At 45.7% G+C, this 19,763-nt stretch overlaps 1 protein-coding gene across 2 annotated transcripts in view; it reads left to right on the plus strand.

Moving 5' to 3' along the window:
• The first annotated feature begins 460 nt into the window (after window positions 1–460).
• ASNS (asparagine synthetase (glutamine-hydrolyzing)) overlaps window positions 461–19,763 on the plus strand; it is a 36,139-nt gene continuing 16,836 nt past the window's right edge. The window contains exons 1-3 of one of the 2 annotated variants that reach the window (XM_054020380.1): window positions 461–605; window positions 12,245–12,439; window positions 13,903–14,198. In XM_054020380.1, the coding sequence (XP_053876355.1) occupies window positions 13,950–14,198 (249 nt within the window). In that variant the 5' untranslated portion in view covers window positions 461–605; window positions 12,245–12,439; window positions 13,903–13,949. Of the gene's footprint in view, window positions 606–12,174; window positions 12,440–13,902; window positions 14,199–19,763 lie in introns of those variants that run through there. The other variant, XM_054020379.1, reaches the window with a different exon arrangement.

Here is a 19,763-nt window from a genome sequence, read left to right on the forward strand (position 1 = left end):
TGTGGAGTATTGAATAAATACCTAGTGTGTGCCAAAACTATGATAGATATAATCTGTGTACTAGAATAAATATTTCATTGCTATATATTAGACTTCTAGCAAGATATATGTAATTATATATAGCAAACAGAGCTGGATAAAAGAGGGACTAAGCAAGAACTTTTAAAGTTTGACGTAATTAGCCTTTTGTTTGCTATTTACCATATATACTCATTCATAAGCCAACTTTTTTTAGTAAAAAAGGGGGTCGGCTTATGAACAGGTATAGAGAGGGAGAGGTGGGACACAGCCCCTCCCCCCAACAGAGGGAGCAAGGAGAGGCAGCACAGCCAGAAGAGAAGAGGCGGGGCCAGAGTTGCTCCACTTCTGGCCACGCTGCTCTCCCCGCAGCCTCCGAAGCCGCTGCAGCTCCGGGGCTGGCAGGCTGCAGCCATGCCACTCAGCCCCGCCCCCCAGAACAGGCTGTGACCACACCGCCCGGCCCGCTGGAGCACGCTGCGGCCATGCCACCTGGCCCAGCCCACTGGAACATGCTGTGGCTGCGCTGCCCGGTCTGGCCCTCCAGCCAGGCCAGAGACATCTTCCCCTGGCTCTCCCCAGATAAGGTGGGAAGGGATGGGATGGGGAGAGTGTGGGGGTGGGCTAAGGGTGGGGTCATGTGCAGGGTGGTCACAGGGGTTACTCCCCTGACTCCCAGCTTCTCCCCCCCAAAAAATTTCCCCACCAGTTGCTGTCCCCGCCCGTCAAGGTAAGCAGCTGGCGCGCTGGAACACTTTGTTTACTTAGGTTTACCTCCATGCCTGCGGACGCTCAAGGTAAACAAACCATCTCGGCCCACCAGCGGCTTATCCTGATGTCCCGGGAGCCAAGTTTGCTGACCTCTGAATTATAGGGTCGGCTTATGAACAGGTTATAAAAATTTTCTATTTTTACGTATCCATCTGGGGGGGGGGGGGGGAGGGTTCATCTTATAAACGAACCAGCTTATGCTCGAGTATATATGGTACTTTGGCAGTTCCTGAGTTTCCTGGTTTTTGGCGTAGGCTGGAAATATCAATGAGAATGCAGTATAATATATACGACCCAGTTGAAGCTTGGTAACCCTCACATGATAATTTTTTCTCAGAATGTTTCCATCCCAGTTATAGGCCTGATCCAAAACCCATTACAGTCAATCTTTCAATGGAATTCAGTGGGTTTTGGATCAGAGGCTGGCAGACCAGATTGGCTCAGACACTTTTACACACGTATCTGAACAAATCTGAATCTTTTGATATTCCGCATCTTATTAATATGTATCCATGACACTGTAATGGATTACTTATGGGTCTAATTCAGGCCATCTGTACTTCATATGCATAAACAAAAAAAGGTAGTTAGGAAGGGAAGCAGAGGGTGCACATTTTGTGCTCTAGCAGCCCCTGTAAAACCACACATCAGAAGCATTGCAGGAAGGGGCCCAGAATTCCAGCAATTGCGTGTACATTCCTTTGTCTGGCTATTCCATATTTTGGACAGATTACTATGTCCCTGGCATAATAAAATAATAATAATTAATAATTAACTATAAATAACAATATAATTAATAATATAATTAATAACAAGTTATGTAGTGGGATTATGCATGGAGTTATGGCATTTAAGATAAGGTTCAAAATAATGTTGTTTTAGCACCATATCTTGTGATCTAATTCTGGAGAAATTGATATCGGGCCTGAATTTGGAAATCTTGTGTGATCTTTCTATGAAAGATTAAAATTAAAACATTCAGAAACTTAAATGTTGAATCTGTGTAAAAATTGGTGAGTTTAAGTTCATGAATTATTTTATATTAACGATAAATCCCTCTGTCATTAAAGATGGCACATAATAATATGGGTGAGGTACTGCTCAATATAAATTAGAAGTAAAATATGGCCTGCTATTACTCAACACTTCCCAAACATTAACTATTTAGCCCTTAACCACTTACATTGCATTTTGAATTATTTTAGAAGTGGTTTATGGTGTGTGATGAAACTGATGAAGAGTGGTGAGGCTGGTTATTTTGGAAAACATTATATTGATTTGGTTTTTAGCTACCGAAGAGTAATGATGGGTTAGATTTTGTCTTACTATTTATATGATAGCAGTAATAGTTTACCTACTTACAGAATCCAGAATCCCTTACCCAGAAGGAACATAAGCAAGTAAGGAGTAAGGCCAGATCATAAACGGACTTAGGTGTTGCAATGCTCAGCGTAACAACACCTAACTTATAAACACACACACATATATAAATATATATATATATATATATAGAGAGAGAGATTCATTTACACAATCATTCATTCAAGTTCTGTATAGGTGTCATAGTTACCAGCCTAGAAGTTGCTCATGCCAAGTTACCTGGCCAGTAACTTGGCATGAGCAACTTCTAGGCTGGTAACTATAACACCTATACAGAACTTGAATGAATGATTGTGTGAATGAATCTCTCTCTCTCTCTCTATATATATATATGTGTGTGTGTGTGTGTGTGTGTGTGTATAAGAAATAAGTAGTCAAACAACGTTGTTTACTTTTATCTTTTGCTTTATCAGTATATTTACAATAAATGTGGCATCTTTGCCTTATCCCTCTTAATAAGATCCTGCTGGTTTTTATTCTGTTGGTATAACATTTTGGTGGAAAATTGCGAAAGGGGGAATATTGGTAAAATGCCTCAGTTATTGTAAACATTGGTGTGCACACCACCAAGTAAATTTAGCATAATACAATCTGGTTAACCAAACCTGCTGGCCTCCGGATAAGTAGCAGGAAAATAACAAATATAAGCTACGATTTCAGAATCTAGGCTGTGTCGCTCGCTGACTGGTGTCAGGTGTGACGAGGGAATTTAATAAGCTATGATTTCAAAATCTAGGCTTTGTCACTCGCTGAACGATGTCAGGAGCAACAGGAAAGTTTGAACAAGCTTTTAAAAATGTTCAAGAAAAGGTGCATATACCCTCAGTCGTAGCATGACTGAGCATAAGAGGAGAACTTAGGGTTTCTTGCTCTGCCCCTGGAAAGGGTTTTTATATTTGGTGTATGAACCCTCGGCGGTAGAAGCCCGAGCAATACAGAGGGAAGCTTAGTGTCTCTCCCTCTGGCCCAGAGTGGGTTAAAATCATAAGATACAAATCTTGTTCTGTTAAACCAAACTCTGAAGAACATAGGAGTTTGGGCAGTGTAGTGTGGTGTTTGTTTGTTTTTGAGAATGATATTGTGGTCATTTCACAATTTTTAAAAAAATGTTTAAGGAAAGGGGCCAGGAAGGGTGGGGGCTGGTTGAGAAGCCCACCCTCCTTGCTAAATTGGTAGTGGAACAAAGCTTGTGCCCGTGGGAAGGAAAGGTTAATTGGAAAAAGCAGGATCAGGCCCAGGCAAGCAGGCAAGCAACAGATAAAGAAATTGGAAAATTGGTTGGAAGCCTTAAGGGCATAGTGACAGGAGTAAGAAAGCAGTAAGTACAAGCATGAATCCCTGGAACAATACTTAAAATGGTAAAATCTGATTGATAAAGGTGTCATTTTGGGAGATAAACAGTAATTTAAGGAAAGACTGTGAAAAGTTAACTCTACAGAGGCTGAACAGAATTAAGCAGTTAAACTTTGTGAAAATGTTAAAAAGTACCATGTTAAAGAGAAAAGGAATTCTTGGTTTCTTTGCAGCCATTCTGAAGGAAAAATGGGCCCTTTTCCAAAGGAATGTCTGTAAATAATCCAGGTATTTGAAATAATTTGACTATGGACAATTTGTTAAAAACATGAGGGGATTCTGTTGGAACTTAACTGACCCAAATGTATGAAGGGGATATAATCTATGTACAGCTATGTAAAAACAGCAATATAGAAGAGATGTTAAGGAAAAGAAAATGTGTATATATATCTATTTGTCTGTGGAAATATGTAAGGTTCTAAGAACCTAAACCAACACATCTGGTTTGTAAAACTCCTGTTTTGTAGGTTTAAGATAAATTAGTTTTGTTTTGTTTTTAATGTGTAACAAAATAGCAGATGAGAGCTATAGTAAAAGAGTAAGAAATTAACAGTGCTCTCTGAAGCAACAGCAGGGGTAAAGTGCACAAAACAAAAAGAAGCACTGCTAGAAACAAAAAGAAGAACAGGAGTACTTGTGGCACCTTAGAGACTAACAAATTTATTAGAGCATAAGCTTTCGGCTGTAGTCCACGAAAGCTTATGCTCTAATAAATTTGTTAGTCTCTAAGGTGCCACAAGTACTCCTGTTCTTCTTTTTGCGGATACAGACTAACATGGCTGCTACTCTGAAACCTGCTAGAAACACTGAGCCTTAAGATGGCTCTGTGTAATCAGACTGTCACTTTGACGAGGGTACATGAAAACTCTGTAAAAACAAAAGGAAGCAGCTGCAGTTTGGCTTCTATGGAAGATCTGTAACAAGGTATTCCTTCAATTGGCTAAATGCAAAAATGAAAAACTGCACCAAGATTTACAAGCCTCTGCTGCAAAAGCAGAGAAATAAAATGTATGTCCATTAGTACCCAAATCCAGTTAGATGTCCTTAAGGTTGGGTACAGAGAGTTAAAACAGCACTCTCAAATCTTACAGCAACAGTAACATCAGAAGAAGGAACATTTAAGACCCCAGAAGGGGCAGATTTTTGGGACCCCTCGGAGATTAGGAAGGGAGATATTTGGGTAAATTCCTTCTCCCAGGGCCAGAATGCCCTTGCAACAGTAACAACAGTGCCTGCTTCTGCCTCAGACCTCCAGGCCATGGCAAAGTGGCTGGGAATTTTAAAATGAAGAAAAGAAAAAAAAAATTAACTCACAAAGAAATGCACCACTTAATTAGCATTTGTGCAGCCCCGAGTACCAAACACACTGTGGCAGAGACTAAGCAGGTTCTGCCATGATGGGAGCACTGTGCTAATTTGTTTCCAAGCTTCTATCTTTCAGGCTCTGAACATCAGGAGAGCTGGTACCAGCTGAAGAGTTATAAAATACCATGGTTATAGTGTCGCGACAAAGTCTGTGTTCAGTGTTCTGTGTTGCATGTTCTGTGTCTGTCTCCAGTGGTGTCCTGTGCTAGCATTGGGTCCAAAGAAAGAGGGGATACTACACTAGACAGGACAAATGTCTTTTCTTCTCTCTACTTCCCCCATATCCATCCAACTTATCAATCACACTTGTGTCCAAAAGACTTTGGTCCCCAATGCATCAGGTTTATTTTTTGTTAGGTTCTCTAATAGTCATTTTGTTGTTAATTTTTGTTATTGATACATTTGTATTGTTAGTTACATTTGCTTGTGCTGTTAATTCCACACTTTCCTCTATGCGTTCTGTATTCTACTTCCCCAAGCCCTGAAGGGTAGTTCTTGGGCCCCCATAACTTCCCCTATCTACTTTGGAACATTAAATGTTTTGGGTAATTTTGGGTAATATTAAGGTTTTAATGCATTTGTTAAAACAAAGGAAATGATCTCTGTTTGATACTTACCAATATGACTGGATGCAGTATGTTTCCAGCACTGTGAAATCAGACTTGTTAATTGGGGAAATAATTGTGAAAATAGCACACCAACAGTCTCTGGAGGCAAAGGTATGGAAGGTTAGCCCACTCCCCATATTACACGTGGGATCATTCTGGCTGCCTCGGACCTCAAACCAGTGGGCTGGGGAGGGAGGAAAACTATTGGACACTAGAGGTTGTACCGAATGGACTCCTCAAAAGTGGGTATGCCTCACCTTACCTGTTGCTCCAGAGCCTTGTAGTAAATATGTTTTATTGGGATCATGTATGTGGGATGAATTGGACAATGACACTAAAGTATTGTACAATGGACAATGTGTATGTATCCACTCGTGGGAGGAAGTATTTTGGGAGGATGGGAGTGTTAGCAACCCCCCAGTAGATGAATGTAAATGCAATGTCAGTACTGTTTTTACTAGAAATCACACTTACTATTTACTGCGGCCAAAGAAGTCCCAGCTAACACTAACAGCTGAGCTGGCCGACTTCTCAATTGACCTTGGAATTAGATGGCAAGATTTTACTGATAGTCTAATTAAAAGCAAAGAAGTGACCAAATTTTTAGAACAGACAAATGAACAAGTAGGAAATCGGACTATTCATATTATACATGCCAATGGGGACATGTTACGAATTGCCACTGCAGAGAAACAAATTACAACCTACCTTACTTCTGTTAGTCTTAAAGGTGCCACAGGACCCTCTGTTGCAACCTACCACTGGTATGATATATTCTCTGGATGGTCCCCGACTACCACTGGCATCCTATCAGTAATGCTACACCCCTTGATAGTAGTCTTGATATTAAATTGTATTTGTATAATTGGTATGTGTGGCATGTGTTTTCAGATAAAAAGAATGTACGCTAAATTGGAATCACAAACACATGTTGCCTCACAGTACCTTCTCTTAAATAGGTTAAAAAGAAAGTGACACTAACGATTATATAAATATCGTAGTGTCAAAAGGGGGATTATGTAGGGATATAAAAGAAGGTACTAACAGTGATTCCTCCAAGTGACAGTGACCCCCTCATAATTTGTCCCCCACACTTTAAAATCCAACAGTTTCACCATGTACAAAAATCTCTTGGGTCTTCTGTTAAAACTTGTAAGCTACTGTCTGTAGACAGGATTATATCTATCCTGTGAAAAATACTTTACTACTATGTAAAACTTACAAACAAGTTAGCTGACTTTGTTCTTGAAGTAATTGATACAAGGTAAACAAACACTATAAGCCGTTAAGTGACTTTCACTTCATTCAACTGCTCCTAGGACAGACCCTCACCCTCTGTGATTAAAGGGCCGGGAGTCTCAAATGAATTAGCACACACCCTGAAAGTGGTGGAGACAGTAAATTAAAATATGGTTAAGGTATGGAATGTATGCTGATGAAAGCTTGATATACATGGATGGTTAGGGAGGTGCCAGCCTAGAAAGGGAGTATCTATCGGCCGAAGAATGTGTCAAGTGGATGACCAGAAAACCCTGGGAGGGTAAACTGGGATCCACCCCGTCACCTGGAAGGATGAGAAACACAAACTTTGGACAGTCTGGAGCTACCAGGAATGTGCCACTTTGGACAGGAATGTGCCATCTGCTGATTGAGTCAGCAACAGCAGGATGAAACAGCTCCCATAGACTAATATAGGAATTAATTCCTATAAGAATAGACTCTAAAGACTGATGACTTTGAGGCTCTGGTTCTGCTGCCAGCCTCCAGGAGCATCAGGTGCACCTGACATGGACTCGGCTCCATCCTCATGACCAAGATACCTGGCCAGTAACTTGGCATGAGCAACTTCTAGGCTGGTAACTATAACACCTATACAGAACTTGAATGAATGAATTGTGTGAATGAATCTCTCTCTCTCTCTCTATATGTGTGTGTGTGTGTGTGTGTGTGTGTGTGTGTGTGTGTATAAGAAATAAGTAGTCAAACAACGTTGTTTACTTTTATCTTTTGCTTTATCAGTATATTTACAATAGATGTGGCATCTTTGCCTTATCCCTCTTAATAAGATCCTGCTGGTTTTTATTCTTTTGGTATAACATTTTTTTTATTTTGTTGGTATAACAAAATGCCTGAACAGCAAATGTAACTTTTCTTGTCTGCATAGTAAACACTGGCATTTTTATTGGTGTGAATAATCAAAGTGGTGCTTTCCATGCCTTCTTGGTTGCAAAGATTTGAACTGCTTCCTGAAGGTCTGGGCCAGCTCATGAGCTATTGAGATGGTTGCAAGGCCAACCAGCCTCTCCTTTGTCGTGGAGCGTAGATGTGTTTTTATTAACTTCAGCTTGGAGAAGCTGTGTTCTCCACTGGCAACTGTTACAGGAAGTGTTAGAAGTATACACAGAGCAACAAAAGCATTTGGAAAGAGGGTGGTCATCTTATTTGAGCACATCTTATTTGTGCCTTTGTAGTTGATCCTGCTGAAATGTATCTTGAAAGGGCTTTCAGTTCATGACCTAAATCACTCGCATCAGTATCGCGCATGTCATCATGTGTCAACACTGTCTCTAGTCCCTGCATTGCAGGTGTAGGTCTTCAGGTAAAGTGAGGAGTTTTGGAATATCATACAACATTCCAAATATACTGCTATGTTCCTTGAGCTGCATGAAACGTTCTTCAACTGACTGTATTGCACCATCTAGCACCTGGTTAAATAATTCAACTTTGAATTGTTGTTTGGGATCTCTTATGGGATTATCCGGTGCCTCATAATCAAAATGCCTTCTTCTTCGGTGACTCTTGTATTCTTGAATGGGTGGGAAAATAGCTTCAGTGTGAAGTTCCTCTGCCAATTTCTGTGCATTCTTCAGAATGTTTAGAAATCCCTCATCTGAGCGGTAAGACTGTAGGTCTGACTTTGCTTTGTCCAGTTGTTCCATTGCTCCAGATATATCAAGGTCAACACCTTGGAGTCTCTTGCTTATAACATTTATTTCAAACAGTATGTCATGCCACAACACTAAGCCACAGAAATTTGAAGTTATGTATGTTTCTGGTGATTCCATTTCCCTCTGCCACTGTTCTCCCATGAACAGTTCCTGTAATAGCATTATCCTCCACAATGACAATTATGGCATCATCTATCTTCCCAATTTGGTGTTTGATAGGCTTTATCGCCTCCACTCAACTTTCCCATCATGTGGCACTCAGTGATTTCAGTGTCAGAGAGGATGTTCCCAGATGTTGCTTCAAAATTTGCCATTGATGAGTTGATGCAGAGAAAAATACATAGATGCTTTGAATTACATTAAAAAATTCAGCAGCCTCACTAGAAGCTGATGCTGCATCACTGACCACCAAGTTCAATGAATGAGAACTGCATGGGACAAAAAAAGCTCGAGGATTTATCTCTCAGATCTGTGTCTGCACTCCTCTGTTCTTTCCTCTCATGTTGGCACCATTATCATAGCCCTGACCTCTCATATCAGCCATCGCAATTCCCGTATCTTCCACCTTTTAAAAAGCACATTTGTCATACCAGCTCCTGTAGTATCATCAATGCCAATAAATTCTAGAAAATGCTCTCTGACAGTCACCATTGCAGGGATATTTTCACTAGGTACTGTTGTTACAAAACACACCATTAAAGTCATTTGTTCCATATGGCTGTCAGTTGTGCAGTCCAGAATAACAGAGTAATAACTTGCTGACTTCAGATCTGCCACAATCTTCTTTTTGACTTTTGTTGCCAGTAACTGTATGATCTCATTTTGAATTGTTTTTCCAAGGTAGTGGTGCGTGTACATTTCTTGGGTGGTGACTCAGCCATCAGCTCCACGATTTTAAGGAAGTTTCCATTGTTTGGCACATACAGCTGATCTGAAGTGCCACGCAGTGCTAAGTTTTGTGTAGCAAGCATTATCACAATGGCAATGAGCCTTTTCAGAACATTTTGTCAGTAAAAAGACTCTGATGCAATCTTCTCTTGATGCTGATCATCTATGGTGGCCTTTAACCTTAGTCTCATCTCAAACTCTTTCCACCTATGGAATGCTCTCTGGTGATTTGCTGCCTTCTCATGGCATGCCAGATTTCTAGCCAGATTTTTCCAGTCCTTTGTTCCTGTAGAAACCAAATGTGGCTGGAATATTAGACTGGAAGAGTTTGTAACAAAAGCAGTACGCAGCATTCTGGGTTTTTGAGTACATAAGCCATGGCATCTCCACTTTGTTGCCATTGAGGATTTCACTTGATGGAAACTTCTATTTTCATTGTCTTTGGGGAACATGAAGTTTTTCACTTGCTGTGGCCCATGCAGTACAAGGAAGTCCCTCAGGCTACCGCTCAAGTGGGTCCACAGTCCTGGATCATCTAGACTTAAGGAACTAAACTCAGCCCTGGTCTACACTAAAGGGTTAGGTCGAATTTAGCCGCATTAGGTCGATTTTATAATGAATGCGTCTACACAAGCAACCCTGTTCCGTCGACCTAAAGGGCTCTTAAAATTGACTTCTGTACTCCTCCCCGGCGAGGGGAGTAGCACTAAAATTGACCTTTCTGGGTCGAATTTGGCGTAGTGTGGCCGCAAATCGATGTTATTGGCCTCTGGGAGCTATCCCAGAGTGCTCCAATGTGACCGCTCTGGACAGCACTTTCAACTCCGATGCACTAGCCAGGTACACAGGAAAAGCCCCAGGAACTTTTGAATTTCATTTCCTGTTTGGTCAGCGTGGTGAGCTCAGCAGCACAGGTGACCATGTAGTCCACCCAGAATTGCAAATGAGCTCCAGCATGGAGCAAACAGGAGACACTGGATCTGACTGCTGTATGGCAGTGGTTCCCAAACTTTAACAACCTGTGATCCCCTTTCACTAAAATGTCAAGTCTCGTGAACCCCCTTCTGAAAATGAATATTTCCAGGGATTTTCTCCTTTACCTGAGTATAAATTATAAAAACAGTGATCTTGGAAATATAAAATTTGTTTTTATGACATGCTTATTACACACTATTTTTTAACAACTATTATTTAACATTGCAGTATTTTTATTACATTATGAAAACGGCAACACTCTTCCAAGATCTCACTTTCGTAGGGTTACCATATTTTAAGTGTCCAAAAAGAGGACACTCCACAGGGCCCTGGCCCCGCCCCAGCCCCACCCCAACTCCGCCCCTCCCCTGAATGCTTCCCCCCCGCCCCTTGCCCTCCCTGCTTCCTGCAGGCAGCAGGTAAGCTGGGGCTGGGGCGGGGGGGCGCAAGGAGGCACGGCCCAGTCTGGCTCCCCCGGCTGAGCAGCTCCCTCTGGCGGCCGGCTGGCCCAGGCCAAGAGGCTCTGGCCCTGGCATCTCCTGCCCGGCTTGGCTCGGGTCCTGGGGCGCTGGCCCCTGGCCGAGCACCGCCGGCCCCGGCCCGGCCCTGGCCCCCGGCCGAGCACCCCTGGCCCGGCCCCAGCCCCCGGCCGAACACCCTGGCCTGGCCCCGCACCGCCGGGCCCAGCGGCTCCGGCCCCCGGCCGAGCACTGCTGGCCCCAGCGGTTCCGGCCCCCGGCCGAGCACCGCCGGCCCCTCCCTCCCTATTTTCCCGGACATGTCTGGCTTTTTGGGATTTCCTCCCGGATGGGAATTTGAGGCCCAAAAAGCTGGGCATGTCCAGGAAAATCCGGACGTATGGTAACCCTAACTTTTGTAGCTTGTATCTCTTTGAATAAGCCTGTTATAAGACAAAGCTCCTACGTTTCATCAATGAGTATCAGATGTGAAACAGCATGAAGGTATTTAAAAAGCCAACTCGAAGACTCTTTGTCGCATATTCTTTCAAGTTCCTTTTCCTAGCTTGTGAGTAAATATTTAGTCTTGGAAGAAATGCTGTGTTGTCAGTTTTGGGAGGAGCTGTGGCAAACCCCAAGGGAGTTTGGTCTCTGCTTTAGGCCTCTCCAACTGGAATTTATGCTTGAGGTAGTGTTGGTGGGAATTAGACACTGGTATTTGGGCTGAGATCCATAAAAATGGGGATTGCGTGCATGCTGTTTTTGACCAACTCTGTTTAAAGACTGGTGTAAAATAAACAAGTTGCACTAAGATTATACCCAGACTGTGTCAGTAATTTTTCCTCTAACTGGCAGCTGCCTTGGAAGGCTCTCAGGTCTATACCACTTTGCACCGGGGTGCCAGTAATAACAAGTGATGGAGAATAGACCTTTGGAAGTAGTTTTAGTGGGATAACGGTATGACTGTGCTTTCTGATCATCTTTAATGATATCTACTCATGTGTATACTGGGAAATGGCTTTGATAGCTGTATAATACCATATGGCTCTGGCTGGAATATTTATAGCCTCCCTGCTTTCCTCACAACTGGAGACACCATTAGCTGACTATGCTCAGTGTATCGCACCCTAGCAAGGACATTTTTGACACTACTATTTTAATATTTGTATTTAATCTGGCACAGAACATGTGTGTGTTTGTTTGCTTGGGGGGGGGGGGGGAGGTGTGTCTTTTCTTTCTGGAGAAACGTTCCTTGTGAACAGATTGACAGGCTCCCCTGCTCTGCCCGCCTTACGGGGAGGCGCAGGAGATTCAGGAAATGGCTGGCGGCAGGTTGCTGAGTTAAATATAAATCTCGAGTCGGTGAAGCACCAGGTGTACAGCAGAGCAGAGCGCAGCGCCTCCCTGTGCTTGGTGGTGAGAATGGGGCGGAGCAGCGAAGGGCTGCGGCATGATGAAACCTCGCTCTGTGTTTCAGCAGCAGGAAGACTGGAAGGAGGAGTCAGGTTTCAGCGGCGCTGCTCGGCGGGCGGCAGGTCAGGAGTGGCGGGGAAGACTGTTGCCTCCGTCTGTCTGTCTGGTTAGCAGCATCCTGACCCTCTGGAGCAGGAGCCTCCCTAGCAGCATCTGGCTGGGGGCTGCTGGAGCCTCGCCCGGCGCCGGAGGCGGAGCAGAGGTAACGGGGCAGGGAGGGCGGCGGCGGTTTGCTGTGCCCGGCAGCCGCTGGCTCTCCCCGGGGAGGGCGCGCACCGCGTGGCTGGCGGGCAGGGCACCGGGGGGAGCTATCGCCGCACGGCTGGTGTGGGTGGGGGCTGCTGCCGCCCGCCGCGCTGCTTCCCCCGTACCGAGCTCCTTCCTGGTTTGTGCCTGGCCGGGGTGTGCGCTGCTCCCCGCCTACTGGCTTGGCTGCCCTCCCGGAGCGCGCCCTCCAGCTGCGGGGAATGGCGCACGCCCAGGGGCAGCTGGGCGTAAAAGCGGTTTCTGATGGTGGCATTGGTCACTCGCGTGCAGCATGTTAATGTTTTTCTTTTGCCAGCTTCTCCTGTAGGCCCCGATCCTACAAACTCTTACCCGCCTGCTTATAACACATGGGACTGCTCCGATGGCACATGCCTGGAGGAATGGGGCCTTGCTATGTGTTGAATTAGTGCCTAGGAGACCCGAAGGTTGAGGGCCCCATTCTGCTAGGTGACGAATACACAGGCAGACACTGGCCCCTACTCTAGTTTGCGGACTAAAGTCCGGATCCTGTTAACTGATTTGTGCGGGCAGTTTCCTCTGCCCACATGGAACCTCAGCCGCTGGGCTTCATGTGGGCTATGCAGTCCTTAAGAGGAGAGGCTTACTGACTCATTGCTGTGCAAAGCTGTACTCCTAAGAATTGCATTAGAGGAAGACACCAGTATTGCATCAGGCAGAGGATATGAATAAAGCAATACGTGTTACTTGGGCTGCGTATCACCGTTGAGACTACTCGGGAAAGGAGGGTTTTTAGATGAAATTTTGCTGAATGAAATGGGGTTACCTCCTGTCCCCCATAAATTCACTCCATGGTCAAAACATTTGAAAAAAGTTGCCCTGCAGTGTTAAAGAGACACTGCCTATTTGAAATCTAGTCAACTAAAAATAAATTGAAAGTAGTTTTGAAGTACCTACACCTACCTCTGAGTATGTCTGCCAATTTTTGTGGCTTGGCAACTTCTTCTGTTCACAATCCTACCCCCCCTCCCCTCTTGCTATGTGGAAGACCCATGCAAACAATAGAGGAAATACAAAATAGTGAAACAGCTAAATTGACTATGTAGAGCTGAGCGGTGAAAACATTAGTACTGTCAAATACACAAAGTAAATAAGGAAAAACACGTTCTTCTGTTTTTCAGTTTATCCCTTTTAAAATAGGGTATGTCTTCACTAGCAACGTTAAAGCGCTGCCTTGGCTCTCTCCTAGTGCTCTAAAAAAACCACCCCCACGAGGGAAGTAGCTACCAGCACTGGTGCACTGTCTACACTGCCTCTTTACAGCGACGAAACTTGCAGCGCTCAGGGGTGTTTTTTCACACCCCTGAGCGAGAAAGGCCATAGGCTTGGTAATTGTTTAAAAAACAAAGAAACCCCAAACACATATCTTTCTGTTAACAGGTTCTTCATTTTAAGTAGCTGTGACACAGCCTGCAAGAGATTTCAAAATGTGTGGTATCTGGGCCCTTTTTGGAAGCGATGAATGCCTTTCTGTCCAGTGTCTAAGTGCCATGAAAATAGCTCACCGAGGTCCTGATGCATTTCGTTTTGAAAACGTCAATGGCTTCACCAACTGTTGTTTTGGTTTCCATCGTCTGGCGATTGTTGATCAATTATATGGCATGCAGCCTATTCGGGTGAAGAAGTTTCCATATTTATGGCTATGTTACAATGGAGAAATCTACAATTTCAGACAGGTAAAAAAAACAACTGTGATCTGTAGTAACTCAGTGCCGGTGAAGATTTGGAACTTCTCTAAAACACTGTGGACTAGAATGTCAGAGCAAATAATCAAATGATGCAACTTCAAAAACAAACTGTTTGGGTGAAAATCTGGAGTCAATTCATAAGTATATGAGAGATACTCAGAATACAATAGTCCTTCAAATATTTACAGTAAATAGTGACTGTGTATAAATGGAAAGAGGAAAAATTATTTGGTAAAGAAATCTACTCCAATGTTAAGCTTCCAAGGGGTAAGCGCATAGTCAGTGCTTACTAATAAAGAATTTGGGAATTAGAAAGGAAAAAAAAAAAAGTAAAATTCCCCCCCCCCCCCCCCCCAATAAATAAATAAAGTCATCTTAAATTTGGTATTCTGCAGATTATTTTGGGGGAGCTCTTCTACTGTCCTAGTTGTATATTATTTATGTTTCTGCTTAATCTCTTCATATTAGATGAAGTAGGACATGTCTTAATTATTTTTAATATAGATCAATACAGTGTTCATGATGGGCCAGATTTTCAAAAGTATTTAGGCACCTAAAAATGCAAATAGGGATCTAGTAGAATTTTCAAAACCACCTAAACAGGTTAGGTGTCTAAGGGTATGTCTACACTTAAAGTGCTACAGCGATGCAGCTGTACTGCATCAGTGTAGATATGCACTGTAGCAACGGGAGGGGTTCTCCTATCGCTGTAGTTAATCCGTCTCCCTTAGAAGTGGTAACTAGGTTGATGAAAGAATTCTTCCTTTGACATAACCCAGGGTTTAGGTCTGCATAGCTGCGTCTCTCAGCGGTGATGATGTAGCTATGCTGATGTAAGTTCCCAGTGTAGACCAGTCCTGAATCTCATTTGAAATGATTGGGAGTTGGGTACTCAACTTAGGGTATGTCTACACTACGAAATTAGTTCGAATTTATAGAAGCCGGTTTTATTGAAATCGGTTGTATACAGCCGATTGTGTGTGTCCACACAATAAAATGCTCTAGGTGCTCTAGTCGGCGGACCGCGTCCACAGTACGAGGCTAGCGTCGACTTCCGGAGCATTGCACTATGGGTAGCTATCCCACAGCTATCCCACAGTTCCCGCAGTCTCTGCCGCCCCTTGGAATTCTGGGTTGAGATCCCAATGCCTGGATGATGCAAAACAGTGTCGTGGGCGGTTCTGGGTACATGTCGTCAGGCCCCTCCCTCCCCCGTCACAGCAACGGCAGACAATAGATTCGCGCCTTTTTACCTGGGTTACCTGTGCAGACAACATGGAGCCCGCTCAGCTCAGCTGAGCTCACCGTCACCATATGTCCTCTGGGTGCCGGCAGACGTGGGACTGCATTGCTACACAGCAGCAGCTGCTAACTGCCTTTTGGTGGTAGACGGTGCAGTAGACTGGTAGCCTTCATCGGCGATCTGGGTGCTGGCAGCCGTGGGGCTTGCCTTTTGGCAGTAAATGGTGTATTACGACTGTTAGCCATCCTATTACAAGTCGGGTCATCGTACGTTAGCAGAGTCTTCCCTGAGCAGCCGATTGTGCAATAGGCCTGAAGACCATCGTCATACACCGCCCCGTATTTGCTGCCAAGCACCCAGAAAGATGCCGAGGGCTATCAGTCACGCTGCACCGTCGTCTTAAGATGTAAAAAAATAGATTTGTTCTGTGTTCATTTGCTTCCCCTTCCTCCGTGAAATCAACGGCCTGCTAAGCCCAGGGTTTCCAGTTTAATCTTTGGGGGGACCATTCTGTGTGACAGTTGTTTGTGTTTCTCCCTGTTCCTGTACCTGTACGCCATGTCGTCACTCGGCCCTCCCTCCCTCCCGCCCTCCTTCTCCTGGTCCATCAGATACTACTTTCGCGCCTTTTTTCTGACCAGGCGCCATAGCTAGTACTGGGATCATGGAGCCCGCTCAGATCACCGCGGCAATTATGAGCACTATGAACACCACGCGCATTGTCCTGGAGTATATGCAGAGCCAGAACATGCCAAGGCGAAACCCGGACCAGGCGAGGAGGCGATTGCAGCGCGGCGACGAGAGTGATGAGGAAATTGACATGGACATAGACCTCTCACAAGGCACAGGCCCTAGCAATGTGGAAATCATGGTGTCACTGGGGCAGGTTGATGCCGTGGAACGCCGATTCTGGGCCCGGGAAACAAGCACAGACTGGTGGGATCGCATCGTGCTGCAGGTATGGGATGATTCCCAGTGGCTGCGAAACTTTCGCATGCGTAAGGGCACTTTCATGGAACTTTGTGACTTGCTTTCCCCTGCCCTGAAACGCCAGGATACCAAGATGAGAGCAGCCCTCACAGTTGAGAAGCGAGTGGCGATAGCCCTGTGGAAGCTTGCAACGCCAGACAGCTACCGGTCAGTCGGGAATCAATTTGGAGTGGGCAAATCTACGGTGGGGGCTGCTGTGATCCAATTTGCCAGGGCAATGAAAGACCTGGTGATAGCAAGGGTAGTGACTCTGGGCAACGTGCAGTCAATAGTGGATGGTTTTGCTGAAATGGGATTCCCAAACTGTGGCGGGGCCATAGACGGAACCCATATCCCTATCTTGTCACTGGAGCACCAAGCCACCGACTACGTAAACCGCAAGGGGTACTTTTCAATGCTGCTGCAAGCCCTGGTGGATCACAAGGGACGTTTCACCAACATCAACGTGGGATGGCCGGGAAAGGTACATGATGCTCGCGTCTTCAGGAACTCTGCTCTGTTTCGAAAGCTGGAGGAAGGGATTTTCTTCCCGGACCAGAAAGTGACCATTGGGGATGTTGAAATGCCTATCGTGATCCTTGGGGACCCAGCCTACCCCTTAATGCCCTGGCTCATGAAGCCGTACACAGGCAGCCTGGACAGGAGTCAGGACCTGTTCAACTACAGGCTGAGCAAGTGCCGAATGGTGGTGGAATGTGCATTTGGACGTTTAAAAGCGCGCTGGCGCAGCTTACTGACTCGCTCAGACCTCAGCGAAAAGAATATCCCCATTGTTATTGCTGCTTGCTATGCGCTCCACAATATCTGTGAGAGTAAGGGGGAGACCTTTATGGCGGGGTGGGAGGTTGAGGCAACTCGCCTGGCCGCTGATTACGCGCAGACAGACACCAGGGCGGTTAGAGGAGCACAGCAGGGCGCGGTGCGCATCAGAGAAGCTTTGAAAACGAGTTTTGTGACTGGCCAGGTTACTGTGTGAAACTTCTGTTTGTTTCTCCTTGATGAACCCTCCAACCCCCCCCCCCCCCGACCCGGTTCACTCTACTTCCCTGTAAACCAACCACCCCACCCCACCCTCCCCTCCCCTCCCGCTTGCAGAGGCAATAAAGTCATTGTTTTTTCACATTCATGCATTCTTTATTAGTTCCTTACAGAGGTAGGGGGATAATTGCCAAGGTAGCCTGGGATGGGTGGGGGAGGAGGGATGGAAAAGGACACACTGCATTTTAAAACTTTAACTCTTATTGAAGTCCAGCCTTCTGATGCTTGGGCGATCATCTGGGGTGGAGTGACTGGGTGGACGGAGGCCCCCCCACTGTGTTCTTGGGCGTCTTGGTGAGGAGGCTATGGAACTTGGGGAGGAGGGCTGTTGGTTACACAGGGGCTGTAGCGGCGGTCTCTGCTCCTGCTGCCTTTCCTGCAACTCAACCATACGCTCGAGCATATCAGTTTGATGCTCCAGCAGACGGAGCATTGCCTCTTGCCGTCTGTCTGCAAGCTGACGCCACCTATCGTCTTCAGCCCGCCACTTGCTCTGTTCTTCCCGCGATTCAGCCCGCCACCTCTCCTCTCGTTCATATTGGGCTTTTCTCATCTCCAACATTGACTGCCTCCACGCATTCTGCTGTGCTCTATCAGCCTGGGCGGACATCTGCAGCTCCGTGAACATCTCGTCCCTCGTCTTACGTTTTCTCTTTCTAATGTTCACGAGCCTCTGCGAAGGAGAAACATTTGCAGCTGGCGGAGGAGAAGGGAGAGGTGGTTAAAAAAGACACATTTTAGGGAACAATGGGTACACTCTTTCATTACAAGGTCGCATATTTCGGCTTGCAGGCAGCCATCGTAGGCCACAGTGTTTTGGCTTTTTTAACCTTCTTAACATGCGGGAAAGGTTGCAAACAGCAGCGCATTTCCCATATCAAGGATGAATTGGGTTGTCCATTTAAAATGGGGTTTCAATGTAAAAGGAGGGGGCTGCGGTTTCCCGGTTAACATGCGGCACAAACACAAGTAAACCACCCCCCCCCCACACACGATTCTCTGGGATGATCACTTCACCTCTCCCCCCACCGCGTGGTTAACAGCGGGGAACATTTCTGGTCAGAAGAGCAGGAACGGGCGCCTCTGAATGTCCCCCTTAATAAAATCACCCCATTTCAACCAGGAGAGCTTTCTGGAGATGTCCCTGGAGGATTTCCGCTCCATCCCCATACACGTTAACAGACTTGCTTGCTTTTTTTTGGTAATGTTTACAAATATTTACAAAGTTACACTCACCAGAGGTCTCCTGTGTGCCCTGAGGGTCTTGGGTGAGTTCGGGGGTTACTGGTTCCAGGTCCAGGGTCACAAACATATCCTGGCTGTTGGGGAAACCGGTTTCTCCGCTTCCTTGCTGCTGTGAGCTACCTACAGTACCTCCATCGTCATCTTCCTCGTTCCCCGAACCGTCTTCCCTGTGTGTTTCTCCAGTGAGAGAGTCATAGCACACGGTTGGGATAGTGGTGGCTGCACCGCCTAGGATCGCATGCAGCTCCGCGTAGTAGCGGCAAGTTTGCGGCTCTGCCCCGGACCTTCCGTTTGCTTCTCTGGCTTTGTGGTAGGCTTGCCGTAGCTCCTTAATTTTCACGCGGCACTGCTGTGTGTCCCTGTTATGGCCTCGGTCCTTCATGGCCTTGGAGATCTTTTCTAATACTTTTCCATTTCTTTTACTGCTACGGAGTTCAGCTATCACTGCTTCATCTCCCCATATGGCGAGCAGATCTCGTACCTCCCGTTCGGTCCATGCTGGAGCTCTTTTGCGATCCTGGGAGGACTCCATGACGGTTACCTGTGCTGATGAGCTCTGCGTGGTCACCTGTGCTCTCCACGCTGGGCAAACAGGAAATGAAATTCAAACCTTCGCGGGTCTTTTCCTGTCTACCTGGTCAGTGCATCTGAGTTGAGAGCGCTGTCCAGAGCAGTCACAATAAAGCACTGTGGGATAGCTCCCGGAGGCCAATAACATCGAATTCCGTCCACACTACCCCAATTCCGACCCGCAAAGGCCGGTTTTATCGCTAATCCCCTCGTCGGAGGTGGTGTAAAGAAACCGGTTTAAAGGGCCCTTTAAGTCGAAAGAAAGGGCCTCGTTGTGTGGACGTGTCCAGGCTTAATTCGGTTTAACGCTGCTAAAGTCGACCTAAACCCGTAGTGTAGACCAGGCCTTAGGCACTCTTGAGAATCCCATTAGATGCCTATCTGCATCTTTAGGTACCTAAATACCTTTTGAAAACCTGGCACTGTGGCCCTAATTTATTGTCTGGTTCTACCCATATCCTTAAAGT

This window comes from Malaclemys terrapin, chromosome 2 (genome assembly GCF_027887155.1).
Source record: "Malaclemys terrapin pileata isolate rMalTer1 chromosome 2, rMalTer1.hap1, whole genome shotgun sequence".
Classification (NCBI taxonomy): domain Eukaryota; kingdom Metazoa; phylum Chordata; order Testudines; family Emydidae; genus Malaclemys; species Malaclemys terrapin.